This window comes from Oncorhynchus masou, unplaced genomic scaffold (assembly GCF_036934945.1).
Source record: "Oncorhynchus masou masou isolate Uvic2021 unplaced genomic scaffold, UVic_Omas_1.1 unplaced_scaffold_1152, whole genome shotgun sequence".
NCBI lineage: Eukaryota > Metazoa > Chordata > Actinopteri > Salmoniformes > Salmonidae > Oncorhynchus > Oncorhynchus masou.
Genome location: NW_027001272.1, coordinates 85,001 through 103,957, shown reverse-complemented (window position 1 = coordinate 103,957; position 18,957 = coordinate 85,001). Strand labels below are relative to the sequence as shown.

The 18,957-nt window shown below is 43.3% G+C and overlaps 1 protein-coding gene across 3 annotated transcripts in view; it reads right to left on the bottom strand.

The window, feature by feature from the left end:
• LOC135529386 (arf-GAP with GTPase, ANK repeat and PH domain-containing protein 1) overlaps positions 1–18,957 on the bottom strand; it is a 122,190-nt gene that overhangs the window by 23,216 nt on the left and 80,017 nt on the right. For all 3 annotated transcript variants that reach the window (XM_064958158.1, XM_064958160.1, XM_064958159.1), the window contains exons 10-12: positions 16,558–16,712; positions 7,406–7,496; positions 4,629–4,851 (exon numbers count right to left, since the gene is read on the bottom strand). In XM_064958158.1, the coding sequence (XP_064814230.1) occupies positions 4,629–4,851; positions 7,406–7,496; positions 16,558–16,712 (469 nt within the window). The remainder of the gene's footprint in view (positions 1–4,628; positions 4,852–7,405; positions 7,497–16,557; positions 16,713–18,957) is intronic.

Sequence of the window (18,957 nt, the reverse complement as noted above, 5' to 3'; positions counted from 1 at the left end):
TTTCTCTTTCTCCCTCCAACCCTCCCTCTCTCTCTTTCTCCCTCCAACCCTCCCTCTCTTTCTCTTTCTCCCTCCAACCCTCCCTCTCTTTCTCTTTCTCCCTCCAACCCTCCCTCTTTCTCCCTCCAACCCTCCCTCTTTCTCCCTCCAACCCTCCCTATTTCTCCCTCCAACCCTCCCTATTTCTCCCTCCAACCCTCCCTTCTCTTTCTCTTTCTCCCTCCAACCCTCCCTCTCTCTTTCTCCCTCCAACCCTCCCTCTCTCTCTTTCTCCCTCCAACCCTCCCTCTCTTTCTCCCTCCAACCCTCCCTCTCTTTCTCTTTCTCCCTCCAACCCTCCCTCTTTCTCCCTCCAACCCTCCCTCTTTCTCCCTCCAACCCTCCCTCTTTCTCCCTCCATTCATCCCTCTCTCTCTCCATTCATCCCTCTCTCTCTCTCCATTCATCCCTCCCTTCTCTCTCCCTCTCCATGCCTCCTCCATCCCTCAAACAGGACCTAACACTAATGCCCACATCTCTCCCTCCCTTGCTTCCCCCCTCCCCCAAACAGAACAGGACCTAATTGGAAGGCGAGAGAAAGGGAGAGGTACCAGACCATGACAGGCGGGGGGTCAGTGTAATTGCTGCTGGCCATATTTAACATTAAGATAATCAGTCCATTAATTACCCTCTGGATCATTAAATCAGTCACTTGCTAAATTACATTTCTGCATCTATTACTCAGTGGAGAGACCACGGGGCCAGGGAGAGACCACGGGGCCAGGGAGAGACCACGGGGCCAGGGAGAGACCACGGGGCCAGGGAGAGACCACGGGGCCAGGGAGAGACCACGGGGCCAGGGAGAGACCACGGGGCCAGGGAGAGACCACGGGGCCACCTAGCTATTGGCTACTGGCCTTCTATACCTAGCTATTGGCTACTGGCCTTCTATACCTAGCTATTGGCTACTGGCCTTCTATACCTAGCTAGTAGCTACTGGCCTTCTATACCTAGCTAGTAGCTACTGGCCTTCTATACCTAGCTAGTAGCTACTGGCCTTCTATACCTAGCTAGTAGCTACTGGCCTTCTATACCTAGCTAGTAGCTACTGGCCTTCTATACCTAGCTAGTAGCTACTGGCCTTCTATACCTAGCTAGTAGCTACTGGCCTTCTATACCTAGCTAGTAGCTACTGGCCTTCTATACCTAGCTAGTAGCTACTGGCCTTCTATACCTAGCTATTGGCTACTGGCCTTCTATACCTAGCTATTGGCTACTGGCCTTCTATACCTAGCTATTGGCTACTGGCCTTCTATACCTAGCTAGTAGCTACTGGCCTTCTATACCTAGCTAGTAGCTACTGGCTTTCTATACCTAGCTAGTAGCTACTGGCCTTCTATACCTAGCTAGTAGCTACTGGCCTTCTATACCTAGCTAGTAGCTACTGGCCTTCTATACCTAGCTAGTAGCTACTGGCCTTCTATACCTAGCTAGTAGCTACTGGCCTTCTATACCTAGCTAGTAGCTACTGGCCTTCTATACCTAGCTAGTAGCTACTGGCCTTCTATACCTAGCTATTGGCTACTGGCCTTCTATACCTAGCTAGTAGCTACTGGCCTTCTATACCTAGCTAGTAGCTACTGGCCTTCTATACCTAGCTAGTAGCTACTGGCCTTCTATACCTAGCTAGTAGCTACTGGCTTTCTATACCTAGCTAGTAGCTACTGGCCTTCTATACCTAGCTAGTAGCTACTGGCCTTCTATACCTAGCTAGTAGCTACTGGCCTTCTATACCTAGCTAGTAGCTACTGGCCTTCTATACCTAGCTAGTAGCTACTGACCTTCTATACCTAGCTAGTAGCTACTGGCCTTCTATACCTAGCTAGTAGCTACTGGCCTTCTATACCTAGCTAGTAGCTACTGGCCTTCTATACCTAGCTAGTAGCTACTGGCCTTCTATACCTAGCTAGTAGCTACTGGCCTTCTATACCTAGCTAGTAGCTACTGGCCTTCTTATACCTAGCTATTGGCTACTGGCCTTCTATACCTAGCTATTGGCTACTGGCCTTCTATACCTAGCTAGTAGCTACTGGCCTTCTATACCTAGCTAGTAGCTACTGGCCTTCTATACCTAGCTAGTAGCTACGGACCTTTCCTCTACATCTACCATACAAGGATTTTACTGACACCAGTTAGCTATAGAAATATGAGCAACATATTGTAGAACCCTCAGGACCCAACCTTTTTAGGCAATAAAAATGAAATGCATACAATCCAACATTAGATACTTTAATCCAAGACACTCCGATGTCAGTCTTTGTGTCGTGGTTCACGTAGTGAAGATCTGAGGGATAACCCGTTTAATTCAGCATACATCAAGTATTAGTATACACATATCAAGTACATGATCGACTCAGGTCATACAATGTGACTTCTCCTAAATATCCCAGAGACAGGTGTGTAGACATCACTTCCCAGACCATGGGACACCCAGCATGAGGCTGCAGGAGCACCATGCTGCATGTGAGCTGCAGTAGTGTACAGTAGAGGGACGTAGCGAACACTGAACAGCCACTTAAGGAATGGCCGTGGAAGTACTATCCTATCGATAGGCAGCGATGACGGGAGACAAATGTCTGGCGAGCTCTGCCAAGCCGAGCCGAGTGTCCCGGGTTAATTGAGATAATATTGACCCCTTCTGTAATCTGTTCCCCTGGTCGCGCCACCCGACGGGGATACATGCCTCCCAAATACACAAATAAATAGGTACATGAATAACAATAAATGCATTAGCCGACTGACGGAAGGGGAGAGAGGGGGAGATGAGTGTGTGTGTGTGTGGTGCGTGTATGCATCTGTGTGTGTGTGTGTGGTGTGTGTGTGTGCATGCATATGTGTGTGTGTGTGCATGCTTGGTGTGTGTAAAAGGGAAACGGGTGGATCCATAGCTAGAGATGTTTGGTGTAGGGGCCAGTAATTAAAAGGTGCTTGTGGAGAGTAATGAGAACAGGAGGAAAATGGGAAGTCGATATTTATGCAGCCAGCAGTCAGCTCTAATTTGTTATGATGGCTGGTGGTGGAGCACGGGCTTGGCTGCCAATAATTGTGTGTGTGTGTGTGTGTGTGCTGATAATTACACCGCCCAGCAGACGTAAGTGCAGAGGGGCTCGGGCCAGTGAGACTACAAGCCACAAACATTAACACTGTTACCATGTTAAACGCCACTGATTACTCCATACTCACTTCCCCCTCTCTCTAATGGCTAACTCTTGCCACTGTCCACCTCTGCTGCCAATATCATTACAATGTCCCTGTCACTGTCACCACTGCTGTCCCCAGTTTCCATCACTACTGCTGTCCCCAGTTTCCATCACTACTGCTGTCCCCAGTTTCCATCACTACTGCTGTCCCCAGTTTCCATCCCCACTGCTGTCCCCAGTTTCCATCACCACAGCTGTCCCCAGTTTCCATCACTACAACTGTCCCCATCCATATTCCTCAGTATTGCAGTCCTGAACAAACAGATGGCTGTTTACTCCAGTTTGGAGAATAGTTTCAAACAACCCAACAATGTTTTCTATATGTTATACCTTTATTTAACTAGGCAGGTCACTTAGGAACTAATAATGATTTACAATGACAGCCTACCAGGGAACTGCTTGTTCTAGGCTCCCTGCCGCTTAAATAATGCAAAACAGGTGAGAGCTCAACAAATCCAGAATATTAATTTTACGCAGTGGGAGGGAGTGGGAATTCAAAACTACAAGTTAAGAATCTAAATGTAGTACGTAATGATTTTCAGGATGAATCTCTGGCAGAGAAAGAGAGAGGCAGAGAGAGAGAGCAGAGAGAGAGCAGAGAGAGAGAGAGAGCGAGCAGAGAGAAGAGAGCGAGCAGAGAGAAGAGAGCGAGCAGAGAGAAGAGAGCGAGCAGAGAGAAGAGAGCGAGCAGAGAGAAGAGAGCGAGCAGAGAGAAGAGAGCGAGCAGAGAGAAGAGAGCGAGCAGAGAGAAGAGAGCGAGCAGAGAGAGCGAGCAGAGAGAGAGCAGAGAGAGAGAGCGAGCAGAGAGAGAGCAGAGAGAGCGAGCGAGCAGAGAGAGAGCGAGCAGAGAGAGAGAGAGAGCGAGCAGAGAGAAGAGAGCGAGCAGAGAGAAGAGAGCGAGCAGAGAGAAGAGAGCGAGCAGAGAGAAGAGAGCGAGCAGAGAGAGAGCAGAGAGAGCGAGCAGAGAGAGAGAGCGAGCAGAGAGAGAGCAGAGAGAGAGAGCGAGCAGAGAGAGAGCAGAGAGAGCGAGCAGAGAGAGAGCGAGCAGAGAGAAGAGAGCGAGCAGAGAGAAGAGAGCGAGCAGAGAGAGAGAGAGAGAGCGAGCAGAGAGAGAGAGCGAGCAGAGAGAAGAGAGCGAGCAGAGAGAACAAGCAGAGAGAACAAGCAGAGAGAACAAGCAGAGAGAACAAGCAGAGAGAACAAGCAGAGAGAGAGCAAGCAAGCAGAGAGAGAGCAAGCAGAGAGAGAGCAAGCAGAGAGAGAGCAAGCAGAGAGAGAGAGAGAGAGAGAGCAGAGAGCGAGCAGAGAGCGAGTAGAGAGAGAGAGTGAGCAGAGAACAGAAAGGAGAGGAAACAGACAGAGACAAAGAGACTGGAGTGCTCCCCCTACCTGGTTGCGTCGGGTGCTGGTTTGAGGCGTCCCTGTGCATTGCCCTCCCACACGTCATTGGCCAGCTCGTTGCCTATAGAGGTCATGACCTTGAGGAGCTCCAGGGGCCACTCATCCAGGTCCAGGGACCGAACACGAGATAGGTGGGTCCCCAGGTTCCTGTGGATCCCTGAACACTCGATACAGATCAACGCTCCCAGGTTGAGACTGGCCCAGTCGGGGTCTGGGAAACAGAGACAGGACACACATTTTAGATACTTCATTTGAATCCATAAGACATATTTGCAAAATTATTCAAAAGGTCATAGAAAAAGGGATACAATCATAAAACGTATTATTGTTTTTTTTAACTGGATAATAAAATCAAATCAATCAATCAATCAATCAATACCATATTACTGAAGGGTCAGGCAGGAGGTGAAGGAGACAGAACAGGTATAACTGAAGGGTCAGGCAGGAGGTGAAGGAGACAGAACAGGTATTACTGAAGGATCAGACGGGAGGTGAAGGAGGCAGAACAGGTATTACTGAAGGATCAGGCGGGAGGTGAAGGAGGCAGAACAGGTATTACTGAAGGGTCAGGCAGGAGGTGAAGGAGGCAGAACAGGTATTACTGAAGGATCAGGGGGGAGGTGAAGGAGGCAGAACAGGTATTACTGAAGGGTCAGGCAGGAGGTGAAGGAGACAGAACAGGTATTACTGAAGGGTCAGACGGGAGGTGAAGGAGAGAACAGGTATTACTGAAGGGTCAGGCAGGAGGTGAAGGAGGGAACAGGTATTACTGAAGGGTCAGGCAGGAGGTGAAGGAGGCAGAACAGGTATTACTGAAGGGTCAGGCAGGAGGTGAAGGAGGCAGAACAGGTATTACTGAAGGGTCAGGCAGGAGGTGAAGGAGACAGAACAGGTATTACTGAAGGGTCAGGCAGGAGGTGAAGGAGACAGAACAGGTATTACTGAAGGGTCAGGCAGGAGGTGAAGGAGGCAGAACAGGTATTACTGAAGGATCAGGCGGGAGGTGAAGGAGACAGAACAGGTATAACTGAAGGGTCAGGCAGAACAGGTATTACTGAAGGGTCAGGCGGGAGGTGAAGGAGGCAGAACAGGTATTACTGAAGGGTCAGGCAGGAGGTGAAGGAGACAGAACAGGTATTACTGAAGGATCAGACGGGAGGTGAAGGAGACAGAACAGGTATTACTGAAGGATCAGACGGGAGGTGAAGGAGACAGAACAGGTATTACTGAAGGATCAGACGGGAGGTGAAGGAGACAGAACAGGTATTACTGAAGGATCAGGCGGGAGGTGAAGGAGACAGAACAGGTATAACTGAAGGGTCAGGCAGAACAGGTATTACTGAAGGGTCAGGCAGGAGGTGAAGGAGACAGAACAGGTATTACTGAAGGGTCAGGCAGGAGGTGAAGGAGGCAGAACAGGTATTACTGAAGGATCAGACGGGAGGTGAAGGAGAGAACAGGTATTACTGAAGGATCAGGCGGGAGGTGAAGGAGACAGAACAGGTATAACTGAAGGGTCAGGCAGAACAGGTATTACTGAAGGGTCAGACGGGAGGTGAAGGAGTCAGAACAGAACAGGTATTACTGAAGGATCAGGGGGGAGGTGAAGGAGACAGAACAGGTATTACTGAAGGATCAGGGGGGAGGTGAAGGAGACAGAACAGGTATTACTGAAGGGTCAGGCAGAACAGGTATTACTGAAGGATCAGGGGGGAGGTGAAGGAGACAGAACAGGTATTACTGAAGGGTCAGGGGGGAGGTGAAGGAGACAGAACAGGTATTACTGAAGGATCAGGGGGGAGGTGAAGGAGGCAGAACAGAACAGGTATTACTGAAGGATCAGGGGGGAGGTGAAGGAGTCAGAACAGAACAGGTATTACTGAAGGATCAGGGGGGAGGTGAAGGAGGCAGAACAGAACAGGTATTACTGAAGGATCAGGGGGGAGGTGAAGGAGGCAGAACAGGTATTACTGAAGGGTCAGACGGGAGGTGAAGGAGTCAGAACAGAACAGGTATTACTGAAGGGTCAGACGGGAGGTGAAGGAGGCAGAACAGGTATTACTGAAGGGTCAGACGGGAGGTGAAGGAGTCAGAACAGAACAGGTATTACTGAAGGGTCAGGCAGGAGGTGAAGGAGGCAGAACAGGTATTACTGAAGGGTCAGGCAGGAGGTGAAGGAGGCAGAACAGGTATTACTGAAGGGTCAGACGGGAGGTGAAGGAGTCAGAACAGAACAGGTATTACTGAAGGGTCAGACGGGAGGTGAAGGAGTCAGAACAGAACAGGTATTACTGAAGGATCAGGGGGGAGGTGAAGGAGGCAGAACAGGTATTACTGAAGGGTCAGGCAGAACAGGTATTACTGAAGGGTCAGACGGGAGGTGAAGGAGTCAGAACAGAACAGGTATTACTGAAGGGTCAGACGGGAGGTGAAGGAGTCAGAACAGAACAGGTATTACTGAAGGATCAGGGGGGAGGTGAAGGAGACAGAACAGGTATTACTGAAGGATCAGGGGGGAGGTGAAGGAGACAGAACAGGTATTACTGAAGGGTCAGGGGGGAGGTGAAGGAGACAGAACAGGTATTACTGAAGGGTCAGGCAGAACAGGTATTACTGAAGGACCAGACGGGAGGTGAAGGAGACAGAACAGGTATTACTGAAGGGTCAGACGGGAGGTGAAGGAGACAGAACAGGTATTACTGAAGGGTCAGACGGGAGGTACACTGTTGTTAGCTATCAGAGGTAAAATGATAGTTGTAACTCACTCTGGGCCTCACAGTCCACACAGCGAGAGTTCCCTCTTAGGCTCCTCACATTCTGTAAGGCCATGGCCTCAGACTGGCTGGTCAGACGTGACTGTAGGAAAACAATCCAACCGCCATTGTTATGGATGGCTACAACAGCAGACACAGTCCCTAACCTCGACACACACACCACGTTCATCGCACAACTCATTTAGATTGGTTTCCATCAAACATAAGCAACAGAATGTGTGTGTGTGTGTGTGTGTGTGTGTGTGTGTGTGTGTGTGTGTGTGTGTGTGTGTGTGTGTGTGAGAGAGAGAGAGAACAAATAACACAACAAACAGAATGAAGGTGAGGTGGAGACAACAGAAGGTATTCTACAGTGCAAATGTTCCTCCGAGGCCTGGGGCGTCAACAGAGCAGAGGGCTGGCTGGCTCAGATGAGGCTGGCCTGGTCCACTACGCTGTGGGAGGGAAATGGCACCGCTACGCCTATATTACACTTACAGTAATTGCCATTTGTAATTATTTGAACGTGTTTGGAGGTTGAGCAAGTGTGTGTGTGAATAGATCTATAGGAGTGTGTGTGTGTGTGTGTGAATAGGCCTATAGGAGAGAGTGTGTGTGTGTGTGAATAGGCCAATAGGAGAGTGTGTGTGTGAATGTGTGTGTGAGAATAGGTCTATAGGAGTGTGTGTGAATAGGCCTGTGTGTGTGTGTGTGTGTGGTGTGTGTGAATAGGTCTATAGGAGTGTGTGTGTGAATAGGTCTATAGGAGAGTGTGTGTGTGAATAGGTATATAGGAGAGTGTGTGTGTGTGTGTGAATAGGTATATAGGAGAGTGTGTGTGTGTGTGAATAGGTATATAGGAGAGTGTGTGTGTGTGTGAGAATAGGTATATAGGAGAGTGTGTGTGTGTGTGTGTGTGTGTGTGTGAATAGGTATATAGGAGAGTGTGTGTGTGTGTGTGAATAGGTATATAGGAGAGTGTGTGTGTGTGTGTGAATAGGTATATAGGAGAGTGTGTGTGTGTGTGTGAATAGGTATATAGGAGAGTGTGTGTGTGTGTGAATAGGTATATAGGAGTGTGTGTGTGTGTGTGAATAGGTATATAGGAGTGTGTGTGTGTGTGTGAATAGGTATATAGGAGAGTGTGTGTGTGTGAATAGGTATATAGGAGAGTGTGTGTGAGAATAGGTATATAGGAGCGTGTGTGTGTGAGAATAGGTATATAGGAGCGTGTGTGTGTGTGAATAGGTATATAGGAGCGTGTGTGTGTGTGAATAGGTATATAAGAGCGTGTGTGTGTGTGAATAGGTATATAGGAGCATGTGTGTGTGTGAATAGGTATATAGGAGAGTGTGTGTGTGTGAATAGGTATATAGGAGAGTGTGTGTGTGTGAATAGGTATATAGGAGAGTGTGTGTGTGTGAATAGGTATATAGGAGAGTGTGTGTGTGTGAATAGGTATATAGGAGAGTGTGTGTGTGAGAATAGGTATATAGGAGAGTGTGTGTGTGAATAGGTATATAGGAGAGTGTGTGTGTGAATAGGTCTATAGGAGAGTGTGTGTGTGTGAATAGGTATATAGGAGAGTGTGTGTGTGAATAGGTATATAGGAGAGTGTGTGTGTGTGTGTGAATAGGTCTATAGGAGAGTGTGTGTGTGTGTGTGAATAGGTCTATAGGAGAGTGTGTGTGTGTGTGAATAGGTCTATAGGAGAGTGTGTGTGTGTGTGAATAGGTCTATAGGAGAGTGTGTGTGTGTGTGTGAATAGGTCTATAGGAGAGTGTGTGTGTGAATAGGTATACAGGAGAGTGTGTGTGTGTGTGAATAGGTATATAGGAGAGTGTGTGTGTGTGAATAGGTATATAGGAGAGTGTGTGTGTGTGAATAGGTATATAGGAGAGTGTGTGTGTGTGTGAATAGGTATATAGGAGAGTGTGTGTGTGTGAATAGGTATATAGGAGAGTGTGTGTGTGTGTGAATAGGTATATAGGAGAGTGTGTGTGTGTGTGAATAGGTATATAGGAGAGTGTGTGTGTGTGTGTGAATAGGGATGTATGTATGTAGAGAAATGCTTGTGCTTCTAGCTCCAACAGTGCACTAATATCTAACAGTTTCTCAACATATACCCAAAACACACGTTAATCTAAGTAAGAAATGGATTAAGAATAAATATAGATATGTCAGAGCGGCATTGGACTAAGATACAATGGTATAGTATAGAGTAAAATATTTATAAACAATTAAAGTGACTAAGATACGTAGAATAGTGTGGAGTGCAGTTATACATATGAGATGAGTAACGCTAGATACGGAAACATTATTATAGTGACTAAGATACCGTAGAATAGCATAGAGTACAGTTTATACATATGAGATGAGTAACGCTAGATACGGAAACATTATTAAAGTGACTAAGATACCGTAGAATAGCATAGAGTGCAGTTTATACATATGAGATGAGTAACGCTAGATACGGAAACATTATTATAGTGACTAAGATACCGTAGAATAGCATAGAGTACAGTTTATACATATGAGATGAGTAACACTAGATACGGAAACATTATTAAAGTGGCAAGTGATACATTTCTAAAAATGGCCAGTGATTCCTAATCTATGTCTATAGGCAGCCGTCTCTAATGTGCTGGGGATGGCTGTTTAGCAGTCTGATGGCCTTGAGATAGAAACTATTATAGTCTGGTATAGTATTGTAATAATGCAGTACGGTATTATAGTAGTGTAACAGTGTGGTATAGTAGTGTAACAGTGTGGTATAGTAGAGTAACAGTGTGGTATAGCAGTGTAACAGCGTGGTATACTAGTGTAACAGTGTGGTATAGCAGTGTAACAGTGTGGTATAGTAGAGTAACAGTGTGGTATAGCAGTGTAACAGCGTGGTATACTAGTGTAACAGTGTGGTATAGCAGTGTAACAGTGTGGTATAGTAGAGTAACAGTGTGGTATAGTAGAGTAACAGTGTGGTATAGCAGTGTAACAGCGTGGTATACTAGTGTAACAGTGTGGTATAGCAGTGTAACAGTGTGGTATAGTAGAGTAACAGTGTGGTATAGCAGTGTAACAGCGTGGTATAGCAGTGTAACAGCGTGGTATAGCAGTGTAACAGCGTGGTATAGTGGTATAGTAGTGTAACAGCGTGGTATACTAGTGTAACAGTGTGGTATAGCAGTGTAACAGTGTGGTATAGCAGTGTAACAGTGTGGTATAGTAGAATAACAGCGTGGTATAGTGATATAGTAGTGTAACAGTGTGGCATAGTGGTATAGTAGTGTAACAGTGTGGTATAGTAGTGTCACAGTGTGGTGTAACAGTGTGGTATAGTAGTGTAACAGCGTGGTATAGTAGTGTAACAGTATGGTATAGTGGTATAGTAGTGTAACAGTGTGGTATAGTGGTATAGTAGTGTAACAGTGTGGTATAGCAGTGTAACAGCGTGGTATACTAATGTAACAGTGTGGTATAGTAGTGTAACAGTATGGTATAGTAGTGTAACAGTATGGTATAGTGGTATAGTAGTGTAACAGTGTGGTATAGTGGTATAGTAGTGTAACAGTGTGGTATAGTAGTGTAACAGTGTGGTATAGTAGTGTAACAGTGTGGTATAGTAGTGTAACAGTGTGGTGTAACAGTGTGGTATAGTAGTGTGACAGCGTGATATAGTAGTGTAACAGTATGGTATAGTGGTATAGTAGTGTAACAGTGTGGTATAGTGGTATAGTAGTGTAACAGTGTGGTATAGCAGTGTAACAGCGTGGTATACTAATGTAACAGTGTGGTATAGTAGTGTAACAGTGTGGTATAGTAGTGTAATAGTGTGGTATAGTAGTGTAACAGTATGGTATAGTAGTGTAACAGTATGGTATAGTGGTATAGTAGTGTAACAGTGTGGTATAGTGGTATAGTAGTGTAACAGGGTGGTATAGTAGTGTAACAGTGTGGTATAGTAGTGTAACAGTGTGGTATAGTAGTGTAACAGTGTGGTGTAACAGTGTGGTATAGTAGTGTAACAGTGTGATATAGTAGTGTAACAGTATGGTATAGTGGTATAGTAGTGTAACAGTGTGGTATAGTGGTATAGTAGTGTAACAGTGTGGTATAGTAGTTTAACAGTGTGGTATAGTAGTGTAACAGTATGGTATAGTGGTATAGTAGTGTAACAGTGTGGTATAGTGGTATAGTAGTGTAACAGTGTGGTATAGTAGTGTAACAGTATGGTATAGGGTATAGTAGTGTAACAGTGTGGTATAGTAGTGTAACAGTGTGGTATAGTAGTGTAACAGTGTGGTATAGTGGTATAGTAGTGTAACAGTGTGGTATAGTGGTATAGTAGTGTAACAGTGTGGTATAGTGGTATAGTAGTGTAACAGTTTGGTATAGTGGTATGGTAGTGTAATAGTGTGGTATAGTAGTGTAACAGTGTGGTATAGTGGTATGGTAGTGTAACAGTGTGGTATAGTAGTGTAACAGTGTGGTATAGTAGTATAACAGTATGGTATAGTGGTATAACAGTGTGGCATAGTGGTATAGTAGTGTAACAGTGTGGTATAGTGGTATAGTAGTGTATCAGTCTGGTATAGTAGTATAACAGTAATTTAACAGTATTGTAATAGTACTGTACTAGTGCAGTATAGTATTGTAACAGTGTGGTATAGTATTGTACTAGTGCAGTATAGTATCATAAGTGTGGTATAGTATTGTAATAGTGTGGTATAGTAGTGTAGCATTGTGGTATAGTAGTGTAACAGTGTGGTATAGTAGTGTAACAGTATGGTATAGTAGTATAACAGTATGGTATAGTGGTATAGTAGTGTAACAGTGTGGTATAGTGGTATAGTAGTGTAACAGTGTGGTATAGTAGTGTAACAGTGTGGTATAGTAGTGTAACAGTGTGGTGTAACAGTGTGGTATAGTAGTGTAACAGTGTGGTATAGTAGTTTAACAGTGTGGTATAGTAGTGTAACAGTATGGTATAGTGGTATAGTAGTGTAACAGTGTGGTATAGTGGTATAGTAGTGTAACAGTGTGGTATAGTAGTGTAACAGTATGGTATAGGGTATAGTAGTGTAACAGTGTGGTATAGTAGTGTAACAGTGTGGTATAGTAGTGTAACAGTGTGGTATAGTGGTATAGTAGTGTAACAGTGTGGTATAGTGGTATAGTAGTGTAACAGTGTGGTATAGTGGTATAGTAGTGTAACAGTTTGGTATAGTGGTATGGTAGTTTAATAGTGTGGTATAGTAGTGTAACAGTGTGGTATAGTGGTATGGTAGTGTAACAGTGTGGTATAGTAGTGTAACAGTGTGGTATAGTAGTATAACAGTATGGTATAGTGGTATAACAGTGTGGCATAGTGGTATAGTAGTGTAACAGTGTGGTATAGTGGTATAGTAGTGTAACAGTGTGGTATAGTGGTATAGTAGTGTAACAGTGTGGTATAGTGGTATAGTAGTGTATCAGTCTGGTATAGTAGTATAACAGTAATTTAACAGTATTGTAATAGTACTGTACTAGTGCAGTATAGTATTGTAACAGTGTGGTATAGTATTGTACTAGTGCAGTATAGTATCATAAGTGTGGTATAGTATTGTAATAGTGTGGTATAGTAGTGTAGCATTGTGGTATAGTAGTGTAACAGTGTGGTATAGTAGTGTAACAGTATGGTATAGTAGTATAACAGTATGGTATAGTGGTATAGTAGTGTAACAGTGTGGTATAGTGGTATAGTAGTGTAACAGTGTGGTATAGTAGTGTAACAGTGTGGTGTAACAGTGTGGTATAGTAGTGTAACAGTGTGATATAGTAGTGTAACAGTATGGTATAGTGGTATAGTAGTGTAACAGTGTGGTATAGTAGTGTAACAGTGTGGTATAGTAGTGTAACAGTATGGTATAGTGGTATAGTAGTGTAACAGTGTGGTATAGTGGTATAGTAGTGTAACAGTGTGGTATAGTAGTGTAACAGTATGGTATAGTGGTATAGTAGTGTAACAGTATGGTATAGTGGTATAGTAGTGTAACAGTGTGGTATAGTAGTGTAACAGTGTGGTATAGTGGTATAGTAGTGTAACAGTGTGGTATAGTGGTATAGTAGTGTAACAGTGTGGTATAGTGGTATAGTAGTGTAACAGTTTGGTATAGTGGTATGGTAGTGTAATAGTGTGGTATAGTAGTGTAACAGTGTGGTATAGTAGTATAACAGTATGGTATAGTGGTATAACAGTGTGGCATAGTGGTATAGTAGTGTAACAGTGTGGTATAGTGGTATAGTAGTGTAACAGTGTGGTATAGTGGTATAGTAGTGTAACAGTGTGGTATAGTGGTATAGTAGTGTATCAGTCTGGTATAGTAGTATAACAGTAATCTAACAGTATTGTAATAGTACTGTACTAGTGCAGTATAGTATTGTAACAGTGTGGTATAGTATTGTACTAGTGTGGTATAGTGGTGTAACAGTGTGGTATAGTGGTATAGTATTGTACTAGTGTGGTATAGTAGTGTAACAGTGTGGTATAGTGGTATAACAGTAATCTAACAGTATTGTAATCGTATTGTACTAGTGCAGTATAGTATTGTAACAGTGTGGTATAGTATTGTACTAGTGCAGTATAGTATCATAAGTGTGGTATAGTATTGTAATAGTGTGGTATAGTAGTGTAGCATTGTGGTATAGTAGTGTAACAGTGTGGTATAGTAGTGTAACAGTGTGTTATAGTAGTATAACAGTATGGTATAGTGGTATAGTAGTGTAACAGTGTGGTATAGTGGTATAGTAGTGTAACAGTGTGGTATAGTGGTATAACAGTAATCTAACAGTATTGTAATCGTACTGTACTAGTGCAGTGTAGTATCGTAAGTGTGGTATAGTAGTGTAACAGTGTGGTATAGTAGTATAACAGTGTGTTATAGTAGTATAACAGTATGGTATAACAGTATGGTATAGTGGTATAGTAGTGTAACAGTGTGGTATAGTGGTATAGTAGTGTAATAGTGTGGTATAGTAGTATAACAGTATGGTATAGTAGTATAACAGTGTGGTATTGTACTAGTGCAGTATAGTATCGTAAGTGTGGTATAGTAGTGTAGCATTGTGGTATAGAAGTGTAACAGTGTGGTATAGTATTGTACTAGTGCGGTATAGTATTGTAACAGTGTGGTATAGTATTGAAAGTGTGGTATATACTGTAACATCACTGTAATAGTACTGTACCAGTATTGTAATAGTGTGGTATACAGTAGTAGTCTAACAGTACTGTGACATCAGTGTAACAATATAGTATGGTAACCGTAGTGTAATAGTATAGTAGTGTAATAGTATAGTATTGTAACCTCGGTGTAATAGTATAGTATTGTAATAGTAGTGTAATATTATAGTATTGTAATAGTAGTGTAATAGTAAAGTATTGTAATAGTAGTGTAATAGTAAAGTAATAGTAGTGTAACAGTATAGTATTGTAACCGTAGTGTAATCGTATAGTATTGAAACCGTAGTGTAATAGTATAGTGTTGTAATAGTAGTGTAACAGTATAGTATTGTAACCATAGTGTAATAGTATAGTATTGTAATAGTAGTGTAACAGTATAGTATTGTAATAGTAGTGTAATAGTATAGTATTGTAATAGTATAGTATTGTAATAGTAGTGTAATAGTAAAGTAATAGTAGTGTAATAGTAAAGTAATAGTAGTGTAACAGTATAGTATTGTAACTGTAGTGTAATAGTATAGTATTGTAACCGTAGTGTAAGAGTATAGTATTGTAATAGTAGTGTAACAGTATAGTATTGTAACCGTAGCGTAATAGTATGGTATTGTAACAGTAGTGTAACAGTATAGTATTTTAATAGTATTGTAATAGTATAGTATTGTAATAGTAGTGTAATAGTAAAGTAATAGTAGTGTAACAGTATAGTATTGTAACTGTAGTGTAATAGTATAGTATTGTAACATTAGTGTAACAGTATAGTATTTTAATAGTAGTGTAATGGTATAGTATTGTAATAGTAGTGTAACCGTAGTGTAATAGTATAGTATTGTAATAGTAGTGTAATAGTATAGTATTGTAATAGTATTGTAATAGTATTGTAATAGTATTTACATTTACATTTAAGTCATTTAGCAGACGCTCTTATCCAGAGCGACTTACAAATTGGTGAATTCACCTTCTGACATCCAGTGGAACAGCCACTTTACAATAGTGCATCTAAATCATTTAAGGGGGGGGGAGAAGGATTACTTTATCCTATCCTAGGTATTCCTTGAAGAGGTGGGGTTTCAGGTGTCTCCGGAAGGTGGTGATTGACTCCGCTGTCCTTGTAATAGTTTGTTCCACCATTGGGGGGCCAGAGCAGCGAACAGTTTTGACTGGGCTGAGCGGGAACTGTACTTCCTCAGTGGTAGGGAGGCGAGCAGGCCAGAGTGGATGAACGCAGTGCCCTTGTTTGGGTGTAGGGCCTGATCAGAGCCTGGAGTATTGTAATAGCTAGTAGGCAAGCACCATGGTCTAACCAGTATAGTATTGTGATAGTAGTGTAATAGTATAGTATTGTAATAGTAGTGTAATAGTATAGTATTGTAATAGTAGTGTAATAGTATAGTATTGTAATAGTAGTGTAATAGTAGTGTGACGGTATAGTATTGTAATAGTATTGCAATAGTATTGTAACAGTATAGTATTGTAGCCGTAGTGTAATAGTATAGTATTGTAATCGTATAGTATTGTAGCCGTAGTGTAACAGTATAGTATTGTGATTGTATTGTAACCGTAGTGTAACAGTATAGTATTGTAATAGTAGTGTAATAGTATAGTATTGTAATAGTATAGTATTGTAACCGTAGTGTCATAGTATAGTATTGTAATAGTCGTGTAATATTATAGTATTGTAATAGTATTGTAACCGTAGTGTAATAGTATAGTATTGTAATAGTATAGTATTGTAATAGTAGCGTAATAGTATTGTAATAGTAGTGTAACAGCAGGGTAATATTGTAGTATTGTAATAGTATTGTAATAGTATAGTATTGTAATAGTATTGGAATAGTATAGTACTGCAATAGTAGTGTAATAGTATAGTAGTGTAATAGTAGCGTAATAGTATTGTAATAGTAGTGTAATAGTAGTGTAACAGTAGTGTAATATTGTAGTACGGTACCTTGGCCTTGCTGCTCTCACAGGACTGCAGGCTGGCTAGGATTTGGCTCTCGATGGCCTGGACCCAGGCGTCTCTCTCCTCGTACGAGGTGGCCTCAAAGTGCCATGTCTGGCCCGTCAAAGATACAATGGTCAACTCAAAGTTCTCCTCTTGTTCTGGAGGACAGAGGGATATAGGGAGGGAGAGAAAGAGAGGGTTACTTTTAGGGTTGGTGGCATACACACATCTATTGCACTGTTACACACACATTAATGCACTGCCACACACACACACACACCCCTAATGCACTCCTACATACACCCATAATGCACTGCTACATACACACACACACACACCGAATGCACTGCTACACACACACACAGCTACACACACAGCTACACACACACCTAATGCATTGCTACACACACACACACACCTAATGCATTGCTACACACACACACCTAATGCATTGCTACACACACACACCTAATGCACTGCTACACACACACACACACACACACCACACACCACACAAACTAAGGACCCTGTCTTTCAAAGATAATTTGTAAAAATCCAAATAACTTCACCAATCTTCATTGTAAAGGGTTTAAACACTGTCTCCCATGCTTGTTCAATGAACCATAAACAATTAATGAACATGCACCTGAGGAATGTTCGTTAAGACACTAACAGCTTACAGACGGTAGGCAATTAAGGTCACTGTTAAGAAAACTTTCTCATGACTCTGAAAAACACCAAAAGAAAGATGCCCAGGGTCCCTGCTCATCTGAGTGAACATGCCTTAGGCATGCTGCAAGGAGGCATGAGAACTGCAGATGTGGCCAGGGCAATAAATGTCCGTACTGTGAGACGCCTAGGACAGCGCTACAGGGAGACAGGACGGACAGCTGATCGTCCTCGCAGCGGCAGATCACGTGTAACAACACATGCACAGGATCGGTACATCCGAACATCACACTTACATCACAGGTACAGGATGGCAAAAACAACTGCCCGAGTTACACCAGGAACACACAATCCCTCCATCAGTGCTCAGACTGTCTGCAACAGGCTGAGAGAGGCTGGACTGAGGGCTTGTAGGCCTCACCAGATATCACCGGCAACAACGTCGCCTATGGGCACAAACCCACCGTCGCTGGACCAGACAGGACTGGAAAAAAGTGCTCTTCAAGGTTTTGTCTCACCGGGGTGATGGTCGGACTCGCGTTTGTCGCTGAAGGAATGAGCGTTACACCGAGGCCTGTACTCTGGAGCGGGATTGATTTGGAGGTGGAGGGTCCGTCATGGTCTGGGGCGGTGTGTCACAGCATCATCGGACTAGTTCTCCTAACCTGCTACGCTAGTTATCCTAACCTGCTACGTTAGTTCCCCTAACCTGCTACGTTAGTTCCCCTAGCCTGCTACGTTAGTTCTCCTAGCCTGCTACGTTAGTTCCCCTAGCCTGCTACGTTAGTTCTCCTAACCTGCTACGCTAGTTCTCCTAACCTAATACGCTAGTTCTCCTAACCTGCTACGCTAGTTCTCCTAACCTGCTACGCTAGTTCTCCTAACCTGCTACGTTAATTCTCCTAACCTGCTACGTTAATTCTCCTAACCTGCTATGTTAATTCTCCTAACCTGCTACGTTAATTCTCCTAACCTGCTACGCTAGTTCTCCTAAACTGCTACGTTAATTCTCCTAACCTGCTACGTTAATTCTCCTAACCTGCTACGTTAATTCTCCTAACCTGCTACGCTAGTTCTCCTAACCTGCTACGCTAGTTCTCCTAACCTGCTACGCTAGTTCTCCTAACCTGCTACGTTAATTCTCCTAACCTGCTACGTTAATTCTCCTAACCTGCTACGTTAATTCTCCTAACCTGCTACGCTAGTTCTCCTAACCTGCTACGTTAATTCTCCTAACCTGCTACGTTAATTCTCCTAACCTGCTACGTTAATTCTCCTAACCTGCTACGTTAATTCTCCTAACCTGCTACGTTAATTCTCCTAACCTGCTACGCTAGTTCTCCTAACCTGCTACGTTAATTCTCCTAACCTGCTACGTTAATTCTCCTAACCTGCTACGTTAGTTCTCCTAACCTGCTAAATTCTCCTAACCTGCTACGCTAGTTCTCCTAACCTGCTACGCTAGTTCTCCTAACCTGCTACGCTAGTTCTCCTAACCTGCTACGTTAATTCTCCTAACCTGCTACGTTAATTCTCCTAACCTGCTACGTTAATTCTCCTAACCTGCTACGTTAATTCTCCTAACCTGCTACGCTAGTTCTCCTAACCTGCTACGCTAGTTCTCCTAACCTGCTACGCTAGTTCTCCTAACCTGCTACGTTAATTCTCCTAACCTGCTACGCTAGTTCTCCTAACCTGCTCGTTAATTCTCCTAACCTGCTACGTTAATTCTCC